General features: G+C 55.8%; 1 protein-coding gene and 2 long non-coding RNA genes across 3 annotated transcripts; 1 reads left to right on the forward strand and 2 right to left on the reverse strand.

The window, feature by feature from the left end:
• Positions 1-6,173: 6,173 nt before the first annotated feature.
• On the reverse strand, positions 6,174-9,159 carry MEX3B (mex-3 RNA binding family member B). The gene is made up of 2 exons (XM_042987655.1): positions 8,525-9,159; positions 6,174-7,661 (listed from the first exon to the last, which is right to left on the reverse strand). Exons 1-2 carry the CDS (start codon positions 8,805-8,807, stop codon positions 6,214-6,216), a joined length of 1,731 nt encoding a protein of 576 aa, XP_042843589.1. The 5' UTR covers positions 8,808-9,159; the 3' UTR covers positions 6,174-6,213.
• A 1,497-nt stretch (positions 9,160-10,656) lies between these two features.
• LOC107179258 lies at positions 10,657-15,918 on the forward strand. Its single transcript, XR_006218329.1, has 3 exons — positions 10,657-10,967; positions 11,697-12,097; positions 15,242-15,918. It is a non-coding gene; the product is annotated as an uncharacterized LOC107179258 (long non-coding RNA).
• Positions 15,919-19,153: 3,235 nt separating this feature from the next.
• LOC122239352 lies at positions 19,154-23,325 on the reverse strand. Its single transcript, XR_006218330.1, has 3 exons — positions 23,026-23,325; positions 20,795-20,959; positions 19,154-20,230 (listed from the first exon to the last, which is right to left on the reverse strand). It is a non-coding gene; the product is annotated as an uncharacterized LOC122239352 (long non-coding RNA).
• Between the last annotated feature and the right edge of the window lie 727 nt (positions 23,326-24,052).

A 24,052-nucleotide genomic window follows, 5' to 3' on the forward strand; every position in this document is an offset into this window, starting at 1 on the left:
CAGGTTATGGAACTTAATAAACAGGTCCCCCCGCGATGGGCATGCAGGTTATTTCGAGGAAAAGAGACTTGTTCACTGATTTTCTAAATGTGTGTGCTGAGTACCCTTGTGGGCTCTGTATTAGGCGTTGGGGGCTCAGAGTTGAAAGGACAAGACGTTCTCAGACTCGGGGCCAGAAAAGACAAGGTAACAACCGTGAAGAGCACGGCGAGTGGTGCCGTGGAGGGGGGTACACGGTGTCCTTAAGCCCAAAAGGAGGCCTGAGCACGTCTGACACGTCCGGAAGGAAGGGAGAGCCGTCTCTCTTTCTACGGACGAGCAAACTGAGTCACAGACCTGCCATTTGTCCCACCCACCCTCCTGTGAAGACAGGTATTCCTGATGGAAGGGGCCCCACGGGCTCACGGGGTGGGCAGTACCCCTCACAGCATTTTCAGGCCATGTCCAGACCCCACAGGCCTAACAAATGCCCTAGGAAAGGGAGCCAATGGGAGGGAGCAAACGAAGAGCTTCACGTTCTGGAGGCAAACAACTGCTTAACGTTTTACTCTTCAGTCAGGGTTCTGGCAACTTTCTGTCACTAAGTTAGTTCAGGGGACATTTTTTGTTAAACTTTTTTTTAATGTTTATTTTTGAGAGGGAGAGAGAAACAGAGGGCGAGCAGGGGAGGGGCAGAGAAAGAGGCGGACCCAGAATCCCAAGCAGGCTCCGGGCCCCGAGCTGCCGGTGCAGAGCCCGATGCGGGGCTCGAACTTACGAACCGCGAGATCATGACCTGAGCCGAAGTCGGAGGTTGACCGATGGAGCCCCCCCCAGCGCCCTGTGGGAATGATGGCTCTTTCTTGATGATCAGTGCTTTTATTGATTTGAAAAGTGGGGAAAGGGCCCAGCTGCTGCCATGACACCAGGCCAGACACAGACTTGCCGAGGAGAACCAAGAACACGATCAGCCCCTCGTGAGCACGGGGACGTTTCTGTGCCATGTTTCCCGAAGCCTTGTTATTCCCTGGCTGTTTTGTGACCAGCCGAACGGTGGACATGAAGCCAATTCTGTAATACGTTCATCACAGGAACACTGAAAAATATGTCTTTGATGACGATAAAATGAGTGCAGAATATCCTGTCTAAAACAAACAAAAAACTCCACAAAAAATGCCACCTGGGGGCACCTGGGGGACTCAGTGGGTTGAGCGTCCGACTTCGGCTCAGGTCGTGATCCCGCGGTTCGTGAGTTCAAGCCCCACGTCGGACTTAGGGCTGACAGCTCAGAACCTGGAGCCTGCTTCCGATTCTGTGTCTCCCTCTCTCTCTCTGCCCCTCGCCTGCTCGCACTCTGTTTCTCTCTTTCTCAAAAATGAATAAACATTAAAAAAGAAGAAAGAAAGAAAGAAAGAAAGAAAGAAAGAAAGAAAGAAAGAACCATCATTCCCATGCTTGACTACTATGTGATGGATGAGTGCTCTCCTGGAAAACCATTTTTTTGTAGCGGTATAGACAGGAGCTTTGGACTCAGATGGATCCAGGGTGGAATCCTAGTCCGGGGCTTATTGGCCCTAGGTAGGTCATTGAACTGCTCGACAACTCAGTCTCCTTATCTCTGTAATGGGTTTACTCACATACGTCCCACTGGGCTGGGTGAGCGCAGAGCGGAGTTCAGAGTGAGGGCTCAATAGACTGTCACAATCCTGTAAGGGGTGCTTAACTATCCCCCTTCCACTTCCTCCCTTCTGGAAAGCAGGAGGGCCTTAACAGTGGGGGACGAGCCCTTAGTAAGGGGGCAAGGGCAGGTTGTGACCGGATCAGGGGAGGGAGGCAGGCAAAGGTAGGCAACATTCAGCATCTCAAGGGCCCTTGCTCCCTAGCGGGCGAGGAAATGACCTTCTGAAGGTGACAGTGACCCCAGCCATCCACCTCTTCCCCAGTTACCTTGTCCCCCGAAAGCTTTACAGACGACTACGTCCAGCGCTGTGTGGCCCAGCGGGCTCAGAACCCCGTTGAGAGGGGGCAAACTTACTCATATTTCTTGGAAAGATAAGGCTTTCGAGATAGGAGGTCTGGCTTACCTCGTGTCTGAAATTCACCGAAGATAAAGAAGCTTTTCCCGAGAGGCGACTCGGGACCCAAGCTGCAGGGAAAGGGGAAAGGCTGCTGACAACAGATCCGTTCCCAGAATTCTCCATAAAATGACTTCAGCCTGACGAGGCAGGAAGAGCGTGAGCCCGGGTGAGAAAACCCAGGATTGTGTTTGTGCAGACTGCATTTCGAGTATTTGCATTTTACCGCAAATAGGCACTGCAAAATGTCAATGGCGCCTCCTCCGCGCGGTGGTAAGATCCACAGGAGAGAATGGAGGTAACAGGGCTTTTGAACATCCCGTGTAAGCGTGATTATTATTAATTGGGTGCAATCTAGCACTCTGGCGGATAAAACGAGTTCCTTCGCGTTGACGCCCAGTGCTCCCCCACCACATTCTGAAACCACAAGAGCGACCCTGGCTCGCGGAGAATCCCAGATGCATTCAAACACCAGGACAGTATCGCCAATTTCAAGGCGGTGAATAAACAGCAGGAAAGATACATTTGCTTCGTCTCTACCAGGGTTTCTGAAACCCTGAGCTGCATGATTCCTGGCTGTGCCTCGTGGGACGTTTCACGGCATCCCTGACCGCTACCCACTAGATGCCAGGAGCACTAGCCCCCCAAGTGTCACACCCAAAAATGTCCCCCGAGACTGCCTAAATGGGGGGGGGGGGTGCGTGGGAAAGCTGTCTGCCAGCTGGAATTTCAGAGACCGGAGAGATTTCAGAGGGGGCACCAATATAGCCTCTCTCGCCTCTCCAGCTGGAGGACGGTCACCTGCGCAGCCCGTGGCCACCTTCAGGGTCGTCATTTGGGGGATCTGGGGAATGGGCCAGAAGGCTTGCCTTGGATCAAAAGCTAATGCCAATCTGATCCCACTAGCCTTTTCCACGCCCTGTGCTGGTGACCAGGGCCTGCCCCGCAGGGGAAACCAATGGGTTAAAAGAGAGAAAGCTCTTTCTCCCGAGAAACCAACATTTATTAATAATACATCCCAAAACTCCATGTCAACCAAGGGGACCTCTCCCCACAAAGGTATGTGGGCCACTCAAAGCGTATGTCAGCAGCCTCAAGACCTGATCTTTTTCTATTTTCCAAAGCAGCGTATGGACCACAAGACAATCTCCACGTGTGAGAAAAAGCCCATGAGAAACTCCGTCAAGGCTTTTGTTTTTTCCTTGTCCTCTCTGTAATCACTCTGCTAGAGCAGAAAAGCAGTTACATGGCCGAAGAGGTAAGTGTAAAAGGAACCTCGGTTCTGTTCTAGGCATTTCTGAACAGTTAACAGGAAAGGTGAGAAACACTGTAACACTGCTTCTCACCAGGCCTCGGCCAGGGGGTAAACACCATCTGGGAACGTTCCAGAGGCTGGAGATGATGCCAGAAATTTCCCAAGCCGGGCCACTCCTTTTTCCCTTCCCACCCCAAATTCCAGCCTCCTGCCTTTACACGGCAGCATTTGAACCAAACAAATCAGGAGCGACGATGGAGGCCGTTGCTAAATTTCTGGACAGATAGAAATGAATACAAAGGGAAAAGAGGAACCCCCACTGAATATATATTGTAGCTCACGGTCTGGACTCACCTGCTGAACGTTACCCATCCACACAGATGTAAAGAGAAGCCCGCCACGGTCTGGGCAGACACGGTTCTCCGGGGGCAGCGGATCCGCTGGAAAGTTTGCTGGGAATTCAGGGGTATGGTCTGGTCATGTCTGAATACTCTCTAGAAGACAGAGCCCAGGTCAAGTGAAACACGGTGGCCCCATCATTTGACAAAGCCCCACAGCCAGGCAGCAGGTGTAAGTCTGCTAAAAACAAACAAAAAAACTTCTCTCAAACAACAACAAACAGTTAACCCCCTCAGCCTGTCAACACCAATTAGTTTGCCTTTCCAGCAGAAGCTTCTTAAGACCAGTCCTCAGATCCAGCGGGGTCCTCTGCAAGCAGAAACCGTCATTCAGCGGGGTCCTCTGCAAGCAGAAACCGTCATTGCGCAGCTGCCCCCAAGAAGCGACCCTCCACGGAAACTTCCAACAGCAAACACAGCCCTTAGGCTCCCTGTACCCGGAAGGGGCCAGGCAGGGCGGGATTATAGCTTTGCCAGGCTCCAAGCACTCTTGTGTCCTGGGCTCCTTCCTGCAGAATATCAACATTAAAGTGTATCTTTGATGTAACTTTAAATACTTTTAACATTTTATTTCCTTGGTGTCTCAGGAAAATTTAATAGGTTCTCGTGGACCTGAAAATTCAAACGTTTCCTTTGAAGAATTTCATCGCTTTTGGGTTTTCTCTCTTCTGATTTTGAAAGCAATCAAACATTTTTTGCTGGGCCCCTGAAAAGTGTCGTGGGCCCTAGGCACCGTGCCTGCTATGTCTAATGGGGAAGTGAGCCCTGATTCAGTAGAAACGTGCAATTACAAAAAAAAAAAAATAAAGTTACCCACAGTCTATACGTTCAGCTCGTCACAACTCTGGCCTGTTTTGAAAGTCCGTCCTATTGACAAAATACTGACATCATATGCCCGGAATGAATACATTTTCACCAGCCACTTAAAAGTGATTTACACAGGTGGGCTCCAAGGGGCTTAGAAACAAACAAGCAAACAAAAACAAAAACAGAACACCACCAAGCCACCACACAAGATAGATTTTCTTCAATATTTTATTTATATAGAAATACTTAAAAAACAAAGTAGCACCATTACTTAAGTTTTACCTTTATTATGTAGAACTTTAAATGTCAGAAAAATAAAACTCTTGATACAATTTCAAATCTTGTCTCAGCAAATATAATATTAGTATTTGACCATGAGGTTAAAGGCCCTTTATCATAAAATAAAATATACTTTGCTTTTTAAACTTTGCTCAGTAAAGTACATTTAAGCTCAAGTAACGTCACCTACATATACATAAACAAGTGGTAAACAAATGTATTAAAATAGGAATACTAAAACTATAGTGGCCCAACGAATTTTCGTAGCTTGCACGGAATTCTATTTATACAAATGTTAGAAAGCATCCACAGTTCCTTTTGACGTGTTTATACGTTTCCGTTTTTTTTTTTTTTGTAATAATATAGAATAAAATATGCTTTATATCACTGAATAGAAAATATGCTGGGTGAAGCAAATCTAGAAGATTTGTCTGAACCTATAAAATCTCCATCCCAACAGAATACTGTTCAAAACATTACACATTTTATGGTTTTGTAATTTCGTCACAATTGTGTGGTTATTAAAATAATACAGTGTTCTTTGCCATAAGGCCATACTAAAATAAAAAGATTTAACCCAGCTACAAAAAAGTTCACTGAACTTAAATTAAAATACTTGTAAACATCTTTGCAATATGAAATATAATTTTTCAAGTCAAAAAAGAATAAAATACTTCAATCTGTATTAATGCAATTTCTCTTTAAAACTTTTAAACGTTTTTAATATATAAGAGATATGTTACAGTTTGTTTAACTTTTATAAAGCTGCAGTATCCTGGATTCACAGGAACTCCTGGCCCTTCCACAACATTCAAAAAGGATCCACTGTGTTCTAGAATAAGCATCGGAGGAACCCAGCCACAGAGGGGAACACACGTAAAACAGTCCACACATCCCATAAGCACTATTATTACCATCTTAATCATAATAATTATTGTTCTTTTTTTTTTTTTTTCTCCTACTTTAAGAAAATGGAAAACTTGTGGGGTTTTCTTCTTCTGGAAGCTTCCTATTAAGTACAGTGTAAAAACTATCATGACTAGAGTGTCGCCGTTCCTATTATTTATAGAGCATGCATTTCAGGTGGTTCAGATCAGAGGCTTCCCAGGCTACAGTACTCTTGATGCAGATATCCTGGCAAGTTCCTTTGTTTAAAAATTACATTTTAAAAATGAGCGGATACTACAGCTTTCCAAGCTCCTCTGGACCTCAGAGTGAGAGCAGGGCGGGGAGGAGAAGGTGGGGCACCAAGGCGGCGGGTGGGCGCGGACGGGGGGGGGGGGGGGGGGGGGGGGGGGGGGGGGGGGGGGGGGGGGGGGGGGGGGGGAGGGGAGGGGAGGGAGGGGGGAGGGGAGGGGAGGGGAGGGCGTCCCCCTTCTCCCCCCCCTCCCCGCGGGGTGCGCGCAGGCGCGCGCCGCCTTCAGGAGAAGATGCGGATGGCCTGAGTGACCGCGGTGTGGCAGACCGGGCACTCGGGCTCGCTCTTCTCGCAGATGCGGTTGGCGCACTCCATGCAGAAGAGGTTGTGGCCGCAGGGCACGAGCGCGGCGATCACCTCGCTCTCGAAGCACACGGAGCAGTCGCGGCTGCCCTTCCGCCGCAGCCCCGACGACGAGGAGGAGGAGCTGGAGGAGCTGCTGGACGACGACGACGAGCCGGAGGTGTCCGACGGCTGCAGGCCCGGCAGCTGCGCCCCCAGCCCGTTGGCATAGGCGGCGTAGGTCAGGCCCCCTCCGCCCGGGTCGCTGCGCACCCGGCGCGCCAGGTGGTGCTCGCCCGTCCCCGGCGCCATGTGCAAGGGCGGGGACAGGCGCGGGCAGCTGGTGCCCGGGTGCAGCCGGCGGTGCACCAGCAGCCCCAGGTTGGCGTTGGAGGGCGCGCTGGCGCCGCCCCCGGGAAAGACCACCGAGGAGGACGAAGCGGAAGAAGACGCGGAGGAAGAGCAGGAAGAGGACACGGGCGCCGCAGGTCCGCCCCCCGGGGACCGCTCGAACTGCGCCCAGAGCAGGGGCGCCCCAGGCGGGGGGGCGGGGGCCGGGTCGAAGGTGGGCGGTAGCTCGGGACAGCAGTCGGGGGAAGGCACGGAAGCTTCCCCCGCCGCGTAGGTGTATCCATTGCCGTTGTTGTTGTTCCCGTTGTGGGCGAAGCTGAGCGCGGGGCTGGGGGGGCTGTAGTCCGCTAGGCGCGGGGTGGCGGCTGTGCTGCCGCCGGTCCCCCCGCCGAAGTAAGAGTCTGTGGAGGCGCTGCCGAGCGAGCTGGAGCTGTCGTTGCGGTAGCTAGAGAAGGGCTTGCGGCCGGGGGTGGGCGTGATGCTGGGGGTGGGCTTGCTCCAGAGGCTGCCCGGGCCGGACCCGCCGGACCCGTGATGCAGATCAAAGCCCACATCCGTGCCGTTGGCGTGGAAGTCGTTCTCATCCGTGAGCTCAATGATCCCGCCCGTGCGCAGGGCGATGTGCGCCTCGATCTCCTCGCGAGCTCGGTCCACGTTCTCAGGCATGCCGGTCACCTCGAACACCGGCTCCTTGTCTCGGCTGGGCGTCACGATGTACGTGTGCGTCTGCTGCTGGATGCGCTTGATCGTGGCGCCCTTGGGCCCCACCACGAGCCCCACCACGCGATAGGGCACCCGCACCTGGATGGTGGTCTGTCCGGGCAGGTTGGGCGGCCCGGGCACCGCGCCGTTGAGCGCCGTGTTCTTATTCCGCGAGGCGCGGATCATGGAGAAGTGCTCCGCGGCGGAGATGATCTCCCTCCGAGCCATGGCCACATCCTCCTTCCTGCCCGTCACAACAAAGACAGGCTCCTCCCCGCGAACCGGGGTCTTGATGTAAGTATTGGTCTTCGCCCGCAGCGCTTTGATTTTACAACCTGGGAGCCGGGGTGCAGGGGAGGGAGTGGGAGAGAGAGACAGACACGCCCATTATCCCGGGGTAACCGCGGAGACCCGGGACCGCCCGCGCCCAGGGCTGCGGGACAGCAGGACACGCTTTGGGCGGAAAGGGGGCGGCTCCCTCCCTGACCCCGGGCCACGCCACCGGCTGGGAAGCGGGTTCCACCCGCGAGGCGCTCGAGGAACAGCCCATTGGCTGCCCAGCCCTCCCCCGGTGACTGCAGTCGTCCCGAGCAAACCCGAGAATCCCAGAAAAAGTCAGCTGGGGAGATGCCGCTAGGATCCAGCGGGGCGCGCCGTCCGCCCTGAAGACGAGGCGAAGGGGTCCGGGGAAGAGGGCCGGAGCCGCGATCCGCCCCCCCCCCCCACCACCACCACCAGAGCTGGGGGACTGGTGGGAGGGGGGGGGCAGTCCCGGGACCCATTGTTCCTCCTCTGGGCTCCATTCCGCTTTGCAGAAATCCAGAACCCTCCTCCCATCCGATGCTCACTCCTCCTCCTCCCCCTCCCAAAGGACCCATCAAAGGCCCCCTCCCCCAAGCATCTTATATTTAAATTCTATTTCCCGGGGTGGGGTGGGTGGGGGGCGCTAGGGGAGAAGGCAGTGATTTTAGCAGGATGAAGTGCATCCCGCCGTGGCAGCGGCGCGGCTCCGGGAGACAGCCTGCCTGCACTTTCTTTGTCTGGGGCGCCGGCCCCTCGCGCGGCTCTTCCTCTCTCGTCAAGGCTCGCGGGCGCCGCGGATCCCGAGCCCTCCCGCGCCCTCCCCGCGGGGCGGTGGCCCGAGACCCTCTCCCCCACCCCCACCCCCACCCCAGCTCCCCATCCCTGCCGGACCCACCTTGCCGCCCCACGATCTCGGCGACGTGCTCGGAACTGGGCACCGGCACGCACTCGGTCATGTTCACGCTCTTCTTGCGCGGCTCACTGTCGTACAGAGAGGCGCCCTCGTCACTGTCCAGCCCCAGCAGGGAGAGCTGATCGAGCGCGAGCTGCAGGGCTCTTTGGTCATCCAGGGTCTCTCCCCCGCCGCCGCCGCCGCCGCCGCCGCCGCCGCCGCCGCCGCCTCCCCCTCCGCCGCCGCTGCCGTTGCGCTCCAGCTCTGCAAACAGGGAGCTGGGCATCGCTCGGCCGTGCGCGCCGCGCCCCCGCCGGCCCTCGGCTCGGCGGCGAGAAGCTGCGGCCACAAAGGCAGCCGGGAAGCGAGTGGTCAGGGGCGGGGAGGCCGGCCGGCTGCAGAGGGCTCCGTTGCTCCTTTCTCGGCGCCGGGAGGAGTGGGGCGCTCGGTGCGGTCCGCGCCGGGCAGTGGCTGCAGGAGCCCCCGCCTGGGTCCCCACCCCAGATCTGCCGGCGGGTGGGGTGGGGGCAAAGCTCGAGCGGCGGCCGCGCGTACCCCCCGAGTGCCCGGCTGGCTGGCCACAATGCCGAGCGAGGAGCGAGCAGGCGAGCGACAGCAGCGTTTCTTTAAGGAGCCCCTCCCCGGCTCCTCCACTCCCTCCCGCCCGCCCGCCCGCCCGCCCTCACTCAGCGCTTTTTCCTCCTCTCCTCCCCGCCTCTTGACTGAGCCTCTGCAGCCAGACGGCTCCGGAGGGGGACGAGGGAGGCGCAACGTCACCGGCGGGAGCTGACACTACAATGCTACTGACACTATCGCTGGGGGAGGCGATTGGCGCGCGCCGGGCCGGGGGCGGGCGGAGGCCGCGGTCAGGGCGAGCGGAGAGCGAGCGCCCCCCACCCCCGCGCTCGCCGCAGCCCGCCCCGTCCTCCTCCCGGCCGCGCCCCTCCCCCGCCGCCGCTAACGCCTCTCTTTGTTGTCTAATGCGGGACCGGCAGGCTCGGGACACTCGCGCGTACCTATCGGCCGAGGACAGTCTGTCCCCAGATCTCCTCCCTCGCGCGATTGAGAGAGGAAAACGCGCCCAACTCTGCTGCCAGCGGCCCGGCTCTGAGCGAGCGGTCCTGCGAAAGTCCCGTTAGCGTCCCCAAATAAGCCACCCCTAGAGCCCACGGTGCCACTGGGAGAAGGGTCTATTGTCCGCCCCAAAGGGCGGTCCGAGTCCTCGGACACGGAAAGCGGGACTCGGGGTCCCGGTGCGCACTGGCAGAGTGGCTCCTGGCGCGGGTTGCCCACCTGCGCGGGAGCGCAGGAGACACAAAGGCATAGGCCCGCCCGCATCGCTCCTCGCGCGCGCGCCCGCAGTTCGGTCCCCCCGGGCAGCACTCCGTCCAAGTGGCCCCGAAACTGCGGATCGGAGAGCCGGAACCCCGCCGCAGCGCGGGCCTGGCCCGCCCTGCGGCCGGCGACCTCCGGAAGGCGCGGGGCGGGGGTCCTGCACACGCCCCGCGCGCCGGCCGAGCCCCCGCGGGCGCCGACGCGTGCACGAGCGCCGCGCCGCCACCGCGGGGACGCCGGCCATGGCTCCGGCGGGCGGCGCGGGCGTGCGCGCGCCGCTCTCGGGTCCCTCCCCGCCCCGCGGCCGGGCATGCGCGGTGCGCGCGAGGAGCGGGCGGGCCCTTTAAGGCGGGCGCGGCGGAGCGTGCGCCGGCCCCTCCCGCGGCCCCGCCCCGACGGGAGGTGTGCGCCCGCCGCCCCGCCGTTCTTTGTGCGCTTCTCGGGGTGGAGTTGGCGGCGGAGGGAGGGCGCGCCCGGACCGGCCGGAGGGGGACGGCGAGCTGCGCCCCCTTCCGGAGCTCCCGCGGCCGCCTCCGAGCGCGAGGGAAGAAAGAAGGCTTTGGGGGCCGGGCCGGGGCTCACCGCCTGCCCGCCGGCCGCCGCCCGGTCCGCCCCCTGCGCAGCCGCGGGCGCCGACGCCCCCTCGGGCCCCGCGCGCGCCCCTCTTCGTCGTTCCCGGCGCCCCAGGGCTCGCCGCGTCCCCGCGCCCGGCCGGCCGGGGGCTGCGGCTGGCGGAGAGCGCCGGCGTCCGCGCGGCTCGGCGGGACGCGCGCGCGGGACAATGCGGCCATGTGGCCGCCACCGCGGACGGGCCCACGCGGGGGGCCTGCCGGTGCCGCGGGGCGAGCTCGGGGCGCACAGGCGGAGGCTCCCGGGTGTTCTCTCCCTGCGTGAGCCCGGGAGGAGCGCGAGCGCCCGGGCCCCGGTGTGCCATGCGTAAAAGGAGGGGGCAGGTCGTACCTGCCCCGGCCACCTCGTGGGTTCGGAGAATTGACTGTGACCGTAGACGCGAGCGCGCTCGGGAATCAGTGGGCAGTGCCGCAAACGCCTTTACTTTTGAGCCCAGGAAGGCGTTCCCTTCTTGCTCACCTGGAGCTGTCTTGGAGAAGAGGTGCTGATTATTTCCTCGGGGAAATGAGGCTTAGAAGGCGCTCAGAGTGGTTATTTCGTCAGGATGTTTGTGTCAGCTGCCCTGAGTCTGGGGTGTGCGTGAGACAGAGAGAGAGAGAGAGAGAGAGAGAGAGGTGGGGCGGAGGCGGTGGCAAGTCCTCTGGAGAGCCACCGCCTAGTACTCTAGTGAATTCTTGTATTTTTCAACCTGGTTTGTGGGCTCCCGTCCCACTCATCTGTGGATGAGGAGGGGGTGCCCAGAGGAAGGAGGTTCTCCGTGGAGAGGGTCCTGGCCGGGAACGGCCTTGCTCAGGGCCTATAAAGGCCAGGGCAGACAGGGAAAGGACTCCCAGGGCCTCCGCGTTTACATGTTGCCGACGCCACAGGCTTTTTTGCTGGCCTCTCAGCTCCGTTTCCAGGAATTTAACAACCTCCCGATTGGGCCAAGTGGGGTTTCCTTTTTCAAACAACACCATGAAAGTAAAGTTGTTCCCCAGCATCCACTGCTAGTGAAGCCCGCACACAGGTAAATGGGGGCTCCCCCACCCAGGGTTGCTCCTGCGGGGGCACAGGCCTGCACACATCCTGCCCTCCTACCTGCGGTGTTAAGATTTCAGGTGGGTTAAATCAGAGACCCATGTTGCTGAGAGTCCCTGGGGTCCTTGGGTCATTCCCAGGACGGTGTGTGTGACACTTTGTGGAACTGACAGGTGTCCTTCTCCCCCAGCAGATCCGTACCCGGCCGTAACTGCAGGTGTTCAATGAAATCACACATCTGAGCCCACTTGGAGGATAAGCTCGAACTCCGACCCGACGAATTCATGGAGAGCTGCCTGTGGTCAGGTGCCCACTGGCATTCCATGCAGCCCGGGCCGCCCTCCATAGACCAGAGTGCTTCAGGGACACCTGTGCAAAGATCGGGTGGTTTTCTGAAGGCGCCCACAAAATCGAAGGGCCTCCTGAGAGTCTAGGAGGGTGATGACTGTGGTAGCGGGGGAGCGGTGATGTTTGACAGACCCGACGCCCCAGCCGAGCTCAGCTTCAGCACGCTGGTCTCTGAGAAGAGGCTAGTATCCAGCGTCCCACCTGCCTCAGGGGGTTGTTTGAGCCGATGGATAATGACGGTGAAAGGTAACTCGCTGTAAATTACAAAGCACTAAGCAAACGTACTTAGTTTGGGGTGGGGTGGTGCTTCACCCACAGTCGCGTCGTATCTTCTCAACCTGTATCCAGTGCTGACCGGTCAGGGGATTTTCTGACACTCGAGTGCTGTTATAAAAGTAACAATCTGGAAAATTTGATTCTCAATTAGTGGATTTAATAAGCCAAGACATGATAAAACTTGCAAAGTCCAGTTCTGTTTTTAAATAGACCCTCCTCCCTAGTTTTTGGCTAGACTTTCCCAGGCTCCTTTAGGACCCCAGAGCTTAATTACTTTTCCCGATACAGGACGCTTTCCCCAAGAACTTCCCAATGTGGCCATGGTTTTGTTTTGTTTTGTTTTGTTTTGTTTTGTTTTGTTTTATTATTATTATTAGCAAAAGAAAGGAGCTTGCAGAGTGTGGTCTGCTAATGTAATCGAGAATTTCAGTTGTTCCAAATTAAGAAAAGGTAAAGCCACTTCTGTTGTCCCCATTTTGCAGATGAAGGTAGGTTAAGTCTCTTGCCCAGGCGGAGGCAGATTTATTTATCTTGCAGCAAGTGAAGCCTGAGCTTCTGGGCTCTTCGTGTGCACGGGGCCTTTGCATGGCCATGGGAGGGGTGAAAGCAGTTTATTCACAGCATCACGTTTTAGTAAAGTTTTCAAGAGTGAGGTCTTTATTCTTTTCCTTAAGGAGGACCCCCTACGGTGTCGTGACCTTTGGACTCAATAAATCTCAGATTCGCTGTTGGGCTCCAGGTCACACCGCTGATAAATGGTACCCGAGCCTGTGAGCGGAACCACCCCAAGTTCCGTCCCACCTCTGAGCTGTGGATCCTCAATTGGAGGTGGGAAACACTTTCAGCCTTGCGTCCCTCACGGGACTGTACTGCCCACGTGGGTGAGGGCGCTTGAAAGCATTTTGGTTTTTGCTGTCCTGTTCTTAACGTGTATGTAACATGGACACGACGTTTTTGAAGAATGTTTTGATAATATGGGAAATGCTGTCCTTGGGTTGGACGAACAGAAAGAGATAAGAGGCGCGTATGTTACTAAACCCGCAGAAGCACCAGGAGAGGCAGACGAACAGGCCGGGAAGCAACACGTCGGCATTTTCATGATGGCTCTTTAAATAGCGGGATCACGTTTTATTTTCATGTCTCAAGTTCCGAACGTCTTTATTGGATTAGTTTTTAAAAGCAATACGTGCTTAGTTTAAAAGTTAAACAGCGCTAAAAGGCTCAATAAAACCACAAGCACCCGTACCTGCTGTAAATAGAAGGGAAAAACCTAAAGCGAATCCTAGCACACATTTATACTTATGAAAGCTTTCGGAATTATGAGGGTAGAGAGGGAGAAAGTGTCATAAATTGTATAAAATGGGCCTTTAAAAGTGGCTTGACTTCTAAAATTTAAACGTTCATTTGGTTAATCATCAGTAATAACCATTCTGCAATGTCAGAGAGGAATAGGAACCAGAGGTGGTAATTTTAAAACCTTGAAGATACACAGGAACTCCGGGAGCCCGGAGGCCCGCCGACCTTCGGGAAGGAGGTGCCCTTTCTTCTTCCTGAGCAGGGATGAAAATGGACCCGTGGAATCCTCCACTTTACCCCAGACTCTCAGGTGGAACCCCTTTCTATGAACTGATGAATTCTAGCAGGTGGTTAGAACCTCAGGATGCCAGCAAGCGTGTGGTCCCAAACTTTTATGTGGCAGGGAGCGAAGGAACGGGAAGCAGCTGGCCCAGACTCACAGGCTCGTTGACAGTGTGGGTCTGGACTGGGGACCCGGAGCCCTCACTTCCCACATGAAGTGCTCATTCTTTGTCTCAGGTAACTCAGGGAAATCGAGGCTGCCCCTAGCTCACCCCTCTGCGTGTCCTGGGCCGGCGTGGGGTAGGCTCAGTCACATTTGCTGTTGTCAAACCTCTGAGGAACAGGACAGCTGCCTCCCAAGTCCAGGTGGGGGCCGTCCTGCGAGGCGTCTGCAGGAAGGCGGTCTCAGCCCCCTCGCTCCCAGCCCCCTTTCCCTGAACTAAACGGGGCCCCCGAGGTGAAGGCTCCAGGAGCTGCCGGACCCCGTGTCGGGGAGGTGGTGAGGCAGCCACAGCTCCGTGGTCCCAGCCCCGCACGAAGCTCCTAGCAGGACTTCCGTGCCATGGAAGTAAAACAAAATAAAACAAACACCATGTGCTGACATATGGCACGAGTCAGTCACCATGCTAAACACCCGGACAGTGTCAGTTCTCACGGTGTACTGATAAGCTGCGATGGCCGTTTCTGTTCCAGAAAGGTCCCATTCTGGGAACTAGGATTGGAATCCAGTGACCCCAGACCCCAAACTCCAACCAACCAACCAACCAAATGCCAGGCCTCTGGCAACAGAGGAAAGTCTTGGGGCTAAAAGTATTTATTCGTCAGACTTGAGGATGACAGATTAGAAAACAATAACATCAAATTAAATAAAAGTTGAAGCGGGTCACGATCCTGAGTGCTCAGTAAATGGAGTTTGAAAGATCAAAAGTGGGAAAGCCGTGAACGTGGAGGGACTGATAGTTCTCCGATACTTAGGAACTTTTCTCCATGGGAGGCTTCTTCTGTGAAAGTACAGTGGGGGGTGGGGGAGACAAGGGTAGATGCTTCTGGAAGGCAGATACCAGCAGAGGACAGGAGCCACCTTGAGCTGGGAGCTGCCTGCAGATGGGGCGGGCCACCTCCCAGAAACTCGAGGACCACTTAATCAGGGACGTCTACAACGGCTGCACGCACTGGCTGCGTAGACAGGTGCACCGGATCAGGGGTGACGTTTTGAGTTTTCCTCAGTTTGTTGACCTTCGACTGGTCAGCTAGTCTCTTAGCTTTGGTTTTCTCATCTATAACATAGGAATATTAGTCCTTACGGAGGCAACAAAGGCAGGCTATCCGTCTTTCTCGCCAGTGGGATGGCGACGCACTTGAGGGACGAAGGTTCCATGTTCGTCCCCTTTAAAGTGACAGAACACAGAGCAAAAAAGGATTTAAAGCTCTAATCTTTTTCAACGTTTTGTATGACCACACCTTCTCTGTTCTCATTACTTAAAAAAAAAAAAAAAAGAAATACCTTTATAACCTGAAGAATTTTTGCCTTTTCAGCATCACCGTGAAAAGTCGAGATGCCAATCAATTGAAATGCAGCTGTGACCGTCTCACAACTAACTCTGAATGACTAGCCAGCTTAACTTCGTGCTAAAATGATTTCTTCCCTATGCATTTCGGTTCAAAAGATAAAAAATTATGTCAACAGAGCTATTAAAATTTTAGCTAATAATAGAATCGTTTTTGTTATGCTGATAAAACAAATCTACAGCTTTATTTAAATTCCACAGCTGTCATTGTAGTAAAACGTGTACACGAGGATACGGAGATTCATGGACTCTAACAAGCAAAGAAATACAAATGCGAGAATGCCTTTCGGGAGGCGTGAGCACCAACCTAACAGAAGAAGTAAAACAGAGGCCATGATGTAAATCCCACGACTCTGAAGAAAAGAAAGAAGATGGGGTCTCCAGCAGGAAAATGTTAAGAAGCATCGTTAAGTGGAAAGGGTAAAACCAAACACGACAAAGCATACAAAAAGTATATAACAACCAAATAAAACAAATACCAACAGGTCAGTAGGAAGAGAGACAAGGAGGCTGCTCGGCCCGCTGCAAAGAGATGGGGAGGGGTTCTCAGGGAGAACTTGACCTTGCCGAGGCCCTGGCCATGGTCTCCGGGGCGGGACTGGCCGGTGTGAGACGGGCCAGTGGTGACCTTGGGGGGCACACAGATGGGTCTGTTTTAACTATTATACGTTCATCTTAATTGCATTACAAAATCATATTTAGTAGATGAAACCTTGGAATTCAGGGATATCAAGGCAAGGAGAAGCTGAAGTTGGTGTGTATGTTTTGAAAGGAAGTCAATCTGAGCAACAGTTCGGTGAATAACATTACGGTTGGTGCTCAGATGTGGTAAAATGTACAAATGCAGATGTTATGTGAGTGAATGAGGACTGGAGACAAACGACGGATGGGAAGATGTGCTAATTAGGCTAATTCTTTAAGGATTAATTTATCATTATAATTAATTTTTTTTTTAAATTTTTTTAAGTGTTTGTTTATTTTTGACAGAGACAGATAGAGCATGAGTCGGGGAGGGGCAGAGAGAGGGGAAGACACAGAATCCGAAGCAGGCTCCAGGCTCCCAGCTGTTAGCACAGAGCCCGACGCGGGGCTCGAACTCATAAACCGCAAGGTCATGACCTGAGCCGAAGTCGGACGCTCAACCGACTGAGACACCCAGGCGCCCCTATAATTAGAAGTTTGTACAATAGTCAAAAGACAACCGTTTTGGGAGGTGGGGGGCACGGAATCTTTCAGAAGTTCATCTGAAAGATCACAGAAGAACCAAGGGAGGCTAGGAGCAGCTGTCACGACACCAGACGTTAGCACCTCTTACGACTTCAGATGGACAAGAATGTGTCATCCGTTCCGAGGAGAGGACGTCCAGAAGCCGGTGCGAGACGGTATGAGGCTGCGGCGGATACCGGCGTGTCTGTCCCACGGGCACCGGGCTGGGGGACGGGGAACACAGCGGGGTGACCCAGGGTGGGGCATCTGCAAGGGAACAGCACGTTGATGAGCCGACCGACAGGCGTTTGTGTCACATCACGGCTCTGACAACAGCCACGGAGGACAGACCGTGGTGCAAGCAACTTGCAAAGCGGGGACCCGCAATTCTTGCTACGCAGAGGACTTCATCTGTGGCCTCAAAGGACATAACTGACGAGCTGAGAAGATGTTTTCATGCACGAAGTAAAATAAGGCAGAGTAAGTTGTGATATTTTTGAGCGCTTATTACATACTAGGATGATGCTGGTTCTGTCATTCAATAATCTCAATAATCCAGTGAAATGGGGACTAAGTTATTTATACTTTCGCCCAGAGGAAACTGAGCCCGAGCTGGCCAGCGGCGGGCACGCCCAGCCGTCCAAGCGCGAGTTCTCTTTCTTAAAAACCCCTTTGTTGAGAAATAATGGAGACACAGAAACCGGGACACGTGCGCCGTGTACGATTTGACGGCTTTGCGCGTATCCACGCACCTGTGACACTGTCCCCCGCGGTCCTGACGATGGATGTATCCGTCGCCCCCAGAAGTTTCCTGCTGTCCCTTTTGTCTGTGGTAAGAACAATAGCATGAGATCCAGCCCCTGAAGTTTCTGAGCGCACGACACCGTGTTGTTCCCCCACAGGTGCCGTGGGGCACGGCAGAAATCTAGAACGGGTTCGTCTTCATAACTGGAACTTGTACCGGTTGAACATCTCCCCGTTTTCTCCTCCTCCCGGGCCCCGGTAACCTCCGTTTCGCTCTCTGCTTCTGAGTCTGACCCTGGTAGAGTCCTCCAGGGGGAACCACGCAGTATTCCTTCCTCCGTGATGGACTCATTTACTTAGTGCAGCGTCCTCTACATTCAGCCACGTCGTCACAAACGGATTTCCTTCCTTTCTTAAGCCTGACCGATGCTCTAATTTACGTGTATTCCACACTTTCTCGCCACAGAATTGCCAGAACTTTCTTCTGTTTGGCTTTGTTTGTTTTAGAAGAGCCGTCCTCACGGACATGAGCGGGTATCTCATGGTGGTTTCGATTTGCATCTCCCTGACGATGAGTCACGTCGAGCATCTTTTCACGTGTCTGCTGGCCATCTGTGTATCGTCTTTGGAGAAATGTCTATTCGAGTCATTTGCCCCCTTTTCTTTTTTTTTCATCTGGTCTTGGCAACGAAGGCATGGATAGGACACCAAAAGCGGAGTCAACAAAAGCATCAACAAACAAGCGGGACTACATCAAACTAAAGGCTTCTGCACCGCAAAGGGGACCACCAACAGAACGAGAAGGCGGCATGAGAGATGTTTGCAAACCACATGCCCGATGAGAGAGTAATATCCAAACTATATAAGGAAATCATACAATACCAAATATTAAAAACAAAAACAAAACAAGTACACAATAACCCAATGGAAAAATGGGCAAAGAATTTAAAAAATATTTCTTCCGGGGCACCCGGGTGGCTCAGTCAGTTAACCATATGACTTTAGTTCAGGTCATGCTCTCGAGGTTCGTGGGTTCGAGCCCCATGTTGTGCTCTGGGCTGACAGCTCAGAGCCTGGAGCCTGCTTCTGATTCTGGGTCTCCCTCTCTCTCTCTGCCCCTTACCCTCCCCCCCTCAAAAATAAACATTAACAAAAACATTTCTCCCACTTAATCATGATGCGATACCAGCAAAATTTTAGAACTATACACACACGCGAACATTTGCTTCCATACCATATCGCTACATATTTAAAAATTATGAGTCAAGGTATCACCTGCTGTACATAATACGTTGTAACCTCCTACCTAGACAAATAGACCTTCATAATGATCTGGAAGGCCACGTTAGAATTCAGAGCCCCCAGCCTCTGTGCGGTTCTGCCCCAGTCCTTGGCCACACAGGGAGAGCTGGCCTTGGCCGTGATCCGTGCCTCCGTCCCGCACCACAAGGGGGTCTCGAGCACGTGTGGAGCCCCAGGTCCATCCACGCTCTGTCCCTGCCAACAGTCACACCCTTTGACACACCTTGGGCACATTTCTGGTGGAAGATGGAAGGAACTGTCTGGAGAGAGGCCCCCAGACCCTGAGAAGGGGGTGGGGCCTTCTGGGCATGGAGGTCCTGCTGTGACCTATCGTGGGGAGAGACACAGCCAGAGACACGGGAGATCGTGGGGAGAGACACGGCAGCAAGAGTGGGACCCTCGAAAGCATGGAGCCTGTCTTGTCTGACTCCTAAAACCACTTTAAAAAAAAAAAATATATATATATATAACTTATATATATATGTAAAAAAATATATATATATATAAAATATATATATAAAATATATATATATATAACTTATATATATATAATGACTAGTTAAAATATATACATATAACTATTTGAGTTACACAGTAGCAATTGAAAATAGTACTTTATTCTTTCCATTTTATATCTGGGGGGAAAAACAAGTGAGCCTCGTGCGCCGGACAGGATGGCTGTAAGGAATCCTTCCATCCGTGACCGGCTCCCTCGCTGCCTCTCTCCTGGCTTCCTCCCCTTCTCCTTCCTCCCCCTGCCTGCCTGCCTTCCTCTCTTCCTTCCCTCCTTTCCTTCCAGGCACTCAGACGCCCCTGTGCCAGGCACTGCCTGGGCCCAGGGGTTCAAGGGTAACCGGGCCAGATGCTCCCAGGCAGTCTGCAGCATGATGAGGAGACCAGCATCGATCCACACAAATACACGTCTAATTACAAACTGGGACAAGTACACTGACAGATAAGCATGTGTTGATTTGCGGGTTGCCTTTGATTTAAGGTTTCCTGCTGAGACAGGGAGGAATGTAAATCTGGTTTTCTCTTAAGGCCAGGGGCCTTACATGTTTTCACAAACCTTCAAAATGGATGCATCTCATACGGCCAACCAGAATCGGGGATGCTTCCTGCGAGCATATAAGCTCGTGAAATCAACTCTGCTACTTTATGGCGGCAGTAAAACGTTACCAAAACTTTCCGAGGCGAACATGCCCGTGGCGTTACAGAGCCAACCGTCCAACGTGGGGGGGGGGGGGAGGTTTACTAGAGACCCCCCTGCCAGATTCTTACGGCAACGCAGAAGGCTGGCCGGACGAGGGGTCTCCAAGCCCTTCATGTTCCCTCCTGATGTCCCTGCACCACAAAATGGAAGGGGGGGATGAATAACGCCTGGAGTTTCGCCGCTGTCCTTTCAAGTCCCCTGCTCTAGATGGTTCCTAGTGGGCGGGCCCTTGAGGTGTGGGGCGGGCAGCGGTCACTTCAAAAACACGTGGAAAGCAGGAGGGGGGTAGGCTGCAGCTCCTTCCCTTTGCGGGACTGTTCACGTCCTCCACGGGGACTGAGGCACAGAAGACCCAGACACAGGTCATCTCTAAGTGGCTCTGCACCGGGGGACAGAATCCTCGAAGGAAGATCCACTTGTGCCGTGAACACCAGCAGCGTGGATGCCTGATCGCCTGTGGATCTCGGAGCGTTTCACTCACGGTTTTCATGGCTTCCGGTGAGGAATAAATAAATCCCTGTGAAATTTTCCTTGGGAAAGGAACCACTCTATCCTTACCATACTTAAGGGTCAATTAGACAAATATTCCCCAAGAGGCAAACGCAGAGTATCTTCCCCTCTCCTCCTCCCTCACCCCAGACTGAACATTCCAGCTTTAATTTTTTTTTTTTTTTTTGATGTCTGGGCGTCCGGGTGGCTCATTTGGTTAAGCCTCCGACTTCAGCTCAGGTCATGATCTCTAGGTTCTTGAGTTCCAGCCCCGCATTGGGCTCTGTGCTGACAGCTCAGAGCCTGGAGCCTGCTTGGGATTCTGTGTCTCCCTCTCTCTCTGCCCCTCCCCCGCTCATGCTCTGTCTCTCTCTCTCTCTCTCAAAAATAAACACTAAAAATTTTTTTTTTTAATTTTTATCTCCTGCAGAGGAAATCTTATTTGTAACACTGGTTCTACACACACACACACACACACACACACACACACACACACCCCTTCCTGCACTTTCCTTTCTCAGGTCTGGTGCAGGTGTGCCAGGAAAGCACCCACGGGAACGGGCTCACCCTGGGATGGGGTTCTTGCCCCTCGCTACAGTGTCTTCTGCTTCTGTTGGTCTCTCGGGGGCACTAGGGACCGGCCTGGGTACCACGAATGAGCTGACCCCCAAGGAGTGCTGTGTCCGTTCCCTCCTCTCCATCCTGCCCTGGGATGATTTTCCTCTAAATTGCCTACAAACCACGAGACAAGTACAAGTTTGTGGGTTGTTTTTTTTTTCTTTCTGCAGGTGGGGGGGAGGGCGTTGGCAGAATTTGAGAAAACATCACCAGAATCAGAGCTCAGAAAAGAATGAGGACGTGTCTGAGGAAGGGAGACGATCTTGTCTCCAAAGCACCTTTTCTCCTATGAGCCTGAGCAGGGACTGAGTACTAAGGACATGACCGGCTTGGTCAAGGCTAAGGCAGAGTGGGAGAGAAACCCAGCTGCCCGCGCCGCTTCGGGAGTGTTCCAGGACTCAACCCACCACCTCCACCGGGAACACCAGCGCCACAGCCACGACTGCCACGACCTCTCCTCCTCCTCCCTGTCCTCCCTCTCTTCCCCCTCCTCTCCCTCCTCCCTCTCTTCCCTCTCCTCTCCCTCCTCCCTCTCACCCTCCTCCTCCTCCCTCACTTCGTCTCCTCTCCCTCCTCCTCTTCTCCTCCCTCTCCTCTCCCTCCTCCTCTCCTCCTCCCTCTCTTCCCTCTCCCTCCTCCTCCCTCTCTTTCCCTCTCCTCTCCTCTCCGTCCTCCCTCTCTTTCCCTCTCCCTCCTCCCTCACCTCTCCCTCCTCCCTCTCCTCTCCCTCCTCCCTCTCCTCTCCCTTCTCCCTCTCCTCCACCTCCTCCCTCTCTTTCCCTCTCCCTCCTCCTCCCTCTCTTCCCTCTCCTCTCCGTCCTCCCTCTCTTCCCTCTCCCTCCTCCCTCTCCTCTCCCTCCTCCCTCTCCTCTCCCTCCTCCCTCTCCTCTCCCTTCTCCTCTCTCCTCCTCCTCCTCCCTCTCTTCCCTCTCCTCTCCGTCCTCCCTCTCCTCCTCCCTCTCTTCCCTCTCCCTCCTCCTCCCTCTCTTCCCTCTCCTCTCCGTCCTCCCTCTCCTCCTCCCTCTCTTCCCTCTCCTCTCCGTCCTCCCTCTCTTCCCTCTCCTTCCTCCCTCACCTCTCCCTCCTCCCTCTCCTCTCCCTCTCCCTCCTCCCTCTCCCTCCCCCTCCTCCCTCTCCCTCCCCCTCCTCCCTCTCCCCCTCCTCCTCCCTCTCCCCCTCCTCCTCCCTCTCCCCCTCCTCCTCCCTCTCCCCCTCCTCCTCCCTCTCCCCCTCCTCCTCCCTCTCCCCCTCCTCCTCCCTCTCTCCCCCTCCTCCTCCCTCTCCCTCCCCTCCCCCTCCCTCTCCTCCCTCCCCCTCCTCCCTCTCCCTCCCCCTCCTCCCTCTCCCTCCCCCTCCTCCCTCTCCCTCCCCCTCCTCCCTCTCCCTCCCCCTCCTCCCTCTCCCCCTCCTCCTCCCTCTCCCTCCCCCTCCTCCCTCTCTCCCTCCCCCCTCCTCCCTCTCCCTCCCCCTCCTCCCTCTCCCTCCCCCCTCCTCCCTCTCCCTCCCCCTCCTCCCTCTCCCTCCCCCCCCCTCCTCCCTCTCCCTCCCCCTCCTCCCTCTCCCCCTCCTCCTCCTCCCTCTCCCCTCCCCCTCCTCCCTCTCCCTCCCCCTCCTCCCTCTCCCTCCCCTCCCCCCTCCTCCCTCTCCCTCCCCCTCCTCCCTCTCCCTCCCCCTCCCCCTCCCTCCCCCTCCCCCTCCCTCCCTCCCCCTCCCCCTCCTCCCTCCCTCCCTCCCCTCCTCCTCCTCCCTCTCCCCCTCCTCCTCCCTCTCCTCCCCCTCCTCCCTCTCCCTCCCCCCTCCTCCCTCTCCCCCTCCTCCTCCCTCTCCCCCTCCTCCTCCCTCTCCCCCCTCCTCCTCTCTCTCCCTCCCTCCCCCTCCTCCCTCTCCCCCTCCTCCTCCCTCTCCCTCCCCCTCCTCCCTCTCCCTCCCCCTCCTCCCTCTCCCTCCCCCTCCTCCCTCTCCCCCTCCTCCTCCCTCTCCCCCTCCCCCTCTCCCTCCCCCTCCTCCCTCTCCCTCCTCCTCCTCCCTCTCCCCCTCCTCCTCCCTCTCCCCCTCCTCCTCCCTCTCCCCCCTCCTCCTATCACATTATCATCTACAGCTACCGTCACCAAGCACTTTTCAAGCTGGTGGGCTTGCCTGCCACACTAATGTGCGCAGCCTCCCGCATAGCCTCCGTTTACCCGTTTCTGGAACGAGAGAGGGAAAGGCCGTTGCTCTAAACGGGCGGACACGGTGCCCAGGGCAGCGCCCGGCGGTCCGCACCTCAGCGCCTGCTGTTTTCCGCCAGCGCCGCTCTCCGGAACTCCGCCCCGACGCCCGCCTCTTAAAAACTGCTTTCTCGGCATCACTTTTCTCATCCCACGAGGCCCCACCCAGAAGCCACCTCTCCAGCAACGCCTCCCGCGCCCACCTCCTGTCGCCTTCCGGCCGAGAGTCGGGGTCTCCCACGCCCTCAGCCCCGCGTCCGTGTTCTTTGTGGCTCTTTCCGCCCCCCCGCCCCCCCCCGTTTCCCCCACCCCGTCCACCCCGTCCCCCCCCCCCCGTCCCCCCCCCCCCCCCCCCCCCCCCCCCCCCCCCCCGCGTCCCCCCGGCCCCGCTAAGCCGCAGGCTTCCCCGGACGCTCCCGGCTGCACCCTTCCCGTGTCCTCAGAAACCACTTCCTGTCCGCGTCCGTCGCCACCCGTGGGGAACGTGCAGAACGTGGATCACGGGGCCACGGCCGTCCGTGCAGCGTGCACGTGGGGACGGCAGAGGGAGCGACTCGAGTGCCGCGCGCGAACGGGTGGCCCTCGCTTTTGCACCGAGGCCGCCTCCCACGGAGCTGGGCCTGCTGAGCGCTGAGCGGACTCGAGACACACGCCCCGGGAAGGGAAGCCGGCCACGGGGCAGCTCAGTCGGCGGGATGCCCTCCCCGTCCAGGCGCCGGCAGCTTCCCGGCCCCTGCGCTCTGCGCTCCAGACGCAAGACATGCACGACTCCCTCTTCCCCGGGGTGTCCCTGTGTTCCAAGGTCAGCAACTGTCTTCTTTTTCGTTTTGTTTTTTAACTTGCAGACTTCCAGGCGAGTGCAAACGCCAAGAATAGTACAAGGAACGCACGTATATTCTTTACCCAGACTCGTCTGTGGGGAACACGTACCCGCTCGGCCTCCCCCCCCCCCGGGTGTTATGTGTATACACGTCACACACGCTTATTTCTGACGCCTCCA

This window comes from Panthera tigris, chromosome B3, assembly GCF_018350195.1.
Source record: "Panthera tigris isolate Pti1 chromosome B3, P.tigris_Pti1_mat1.1, whole genome shotgun sequence".
Lineage (NCBI taxonomy): Eukaryota > Metazoa > Chordata > Mammalia > Carnivora > Felidae > Panthera > Panthera tigris.

Bases quoted from the DNA above. Each gene is read 5' to 3' on its own strand.
- MEX3B (XM_042987655.1), bottom strand. From the start codon at position 8,807: ATGCCCAGCTCCCTGTTTGCAGAGCTGGAGCGCAACGGCAGCGGCGGC. The intron at 7,662-8,524 runs GTGGGTCCGGCA...CCCGGCTCCCAG, and splicing joins CGAGATCGTGGGGCGGCAAG to GTTGTAAAATCAAAGCGCTG.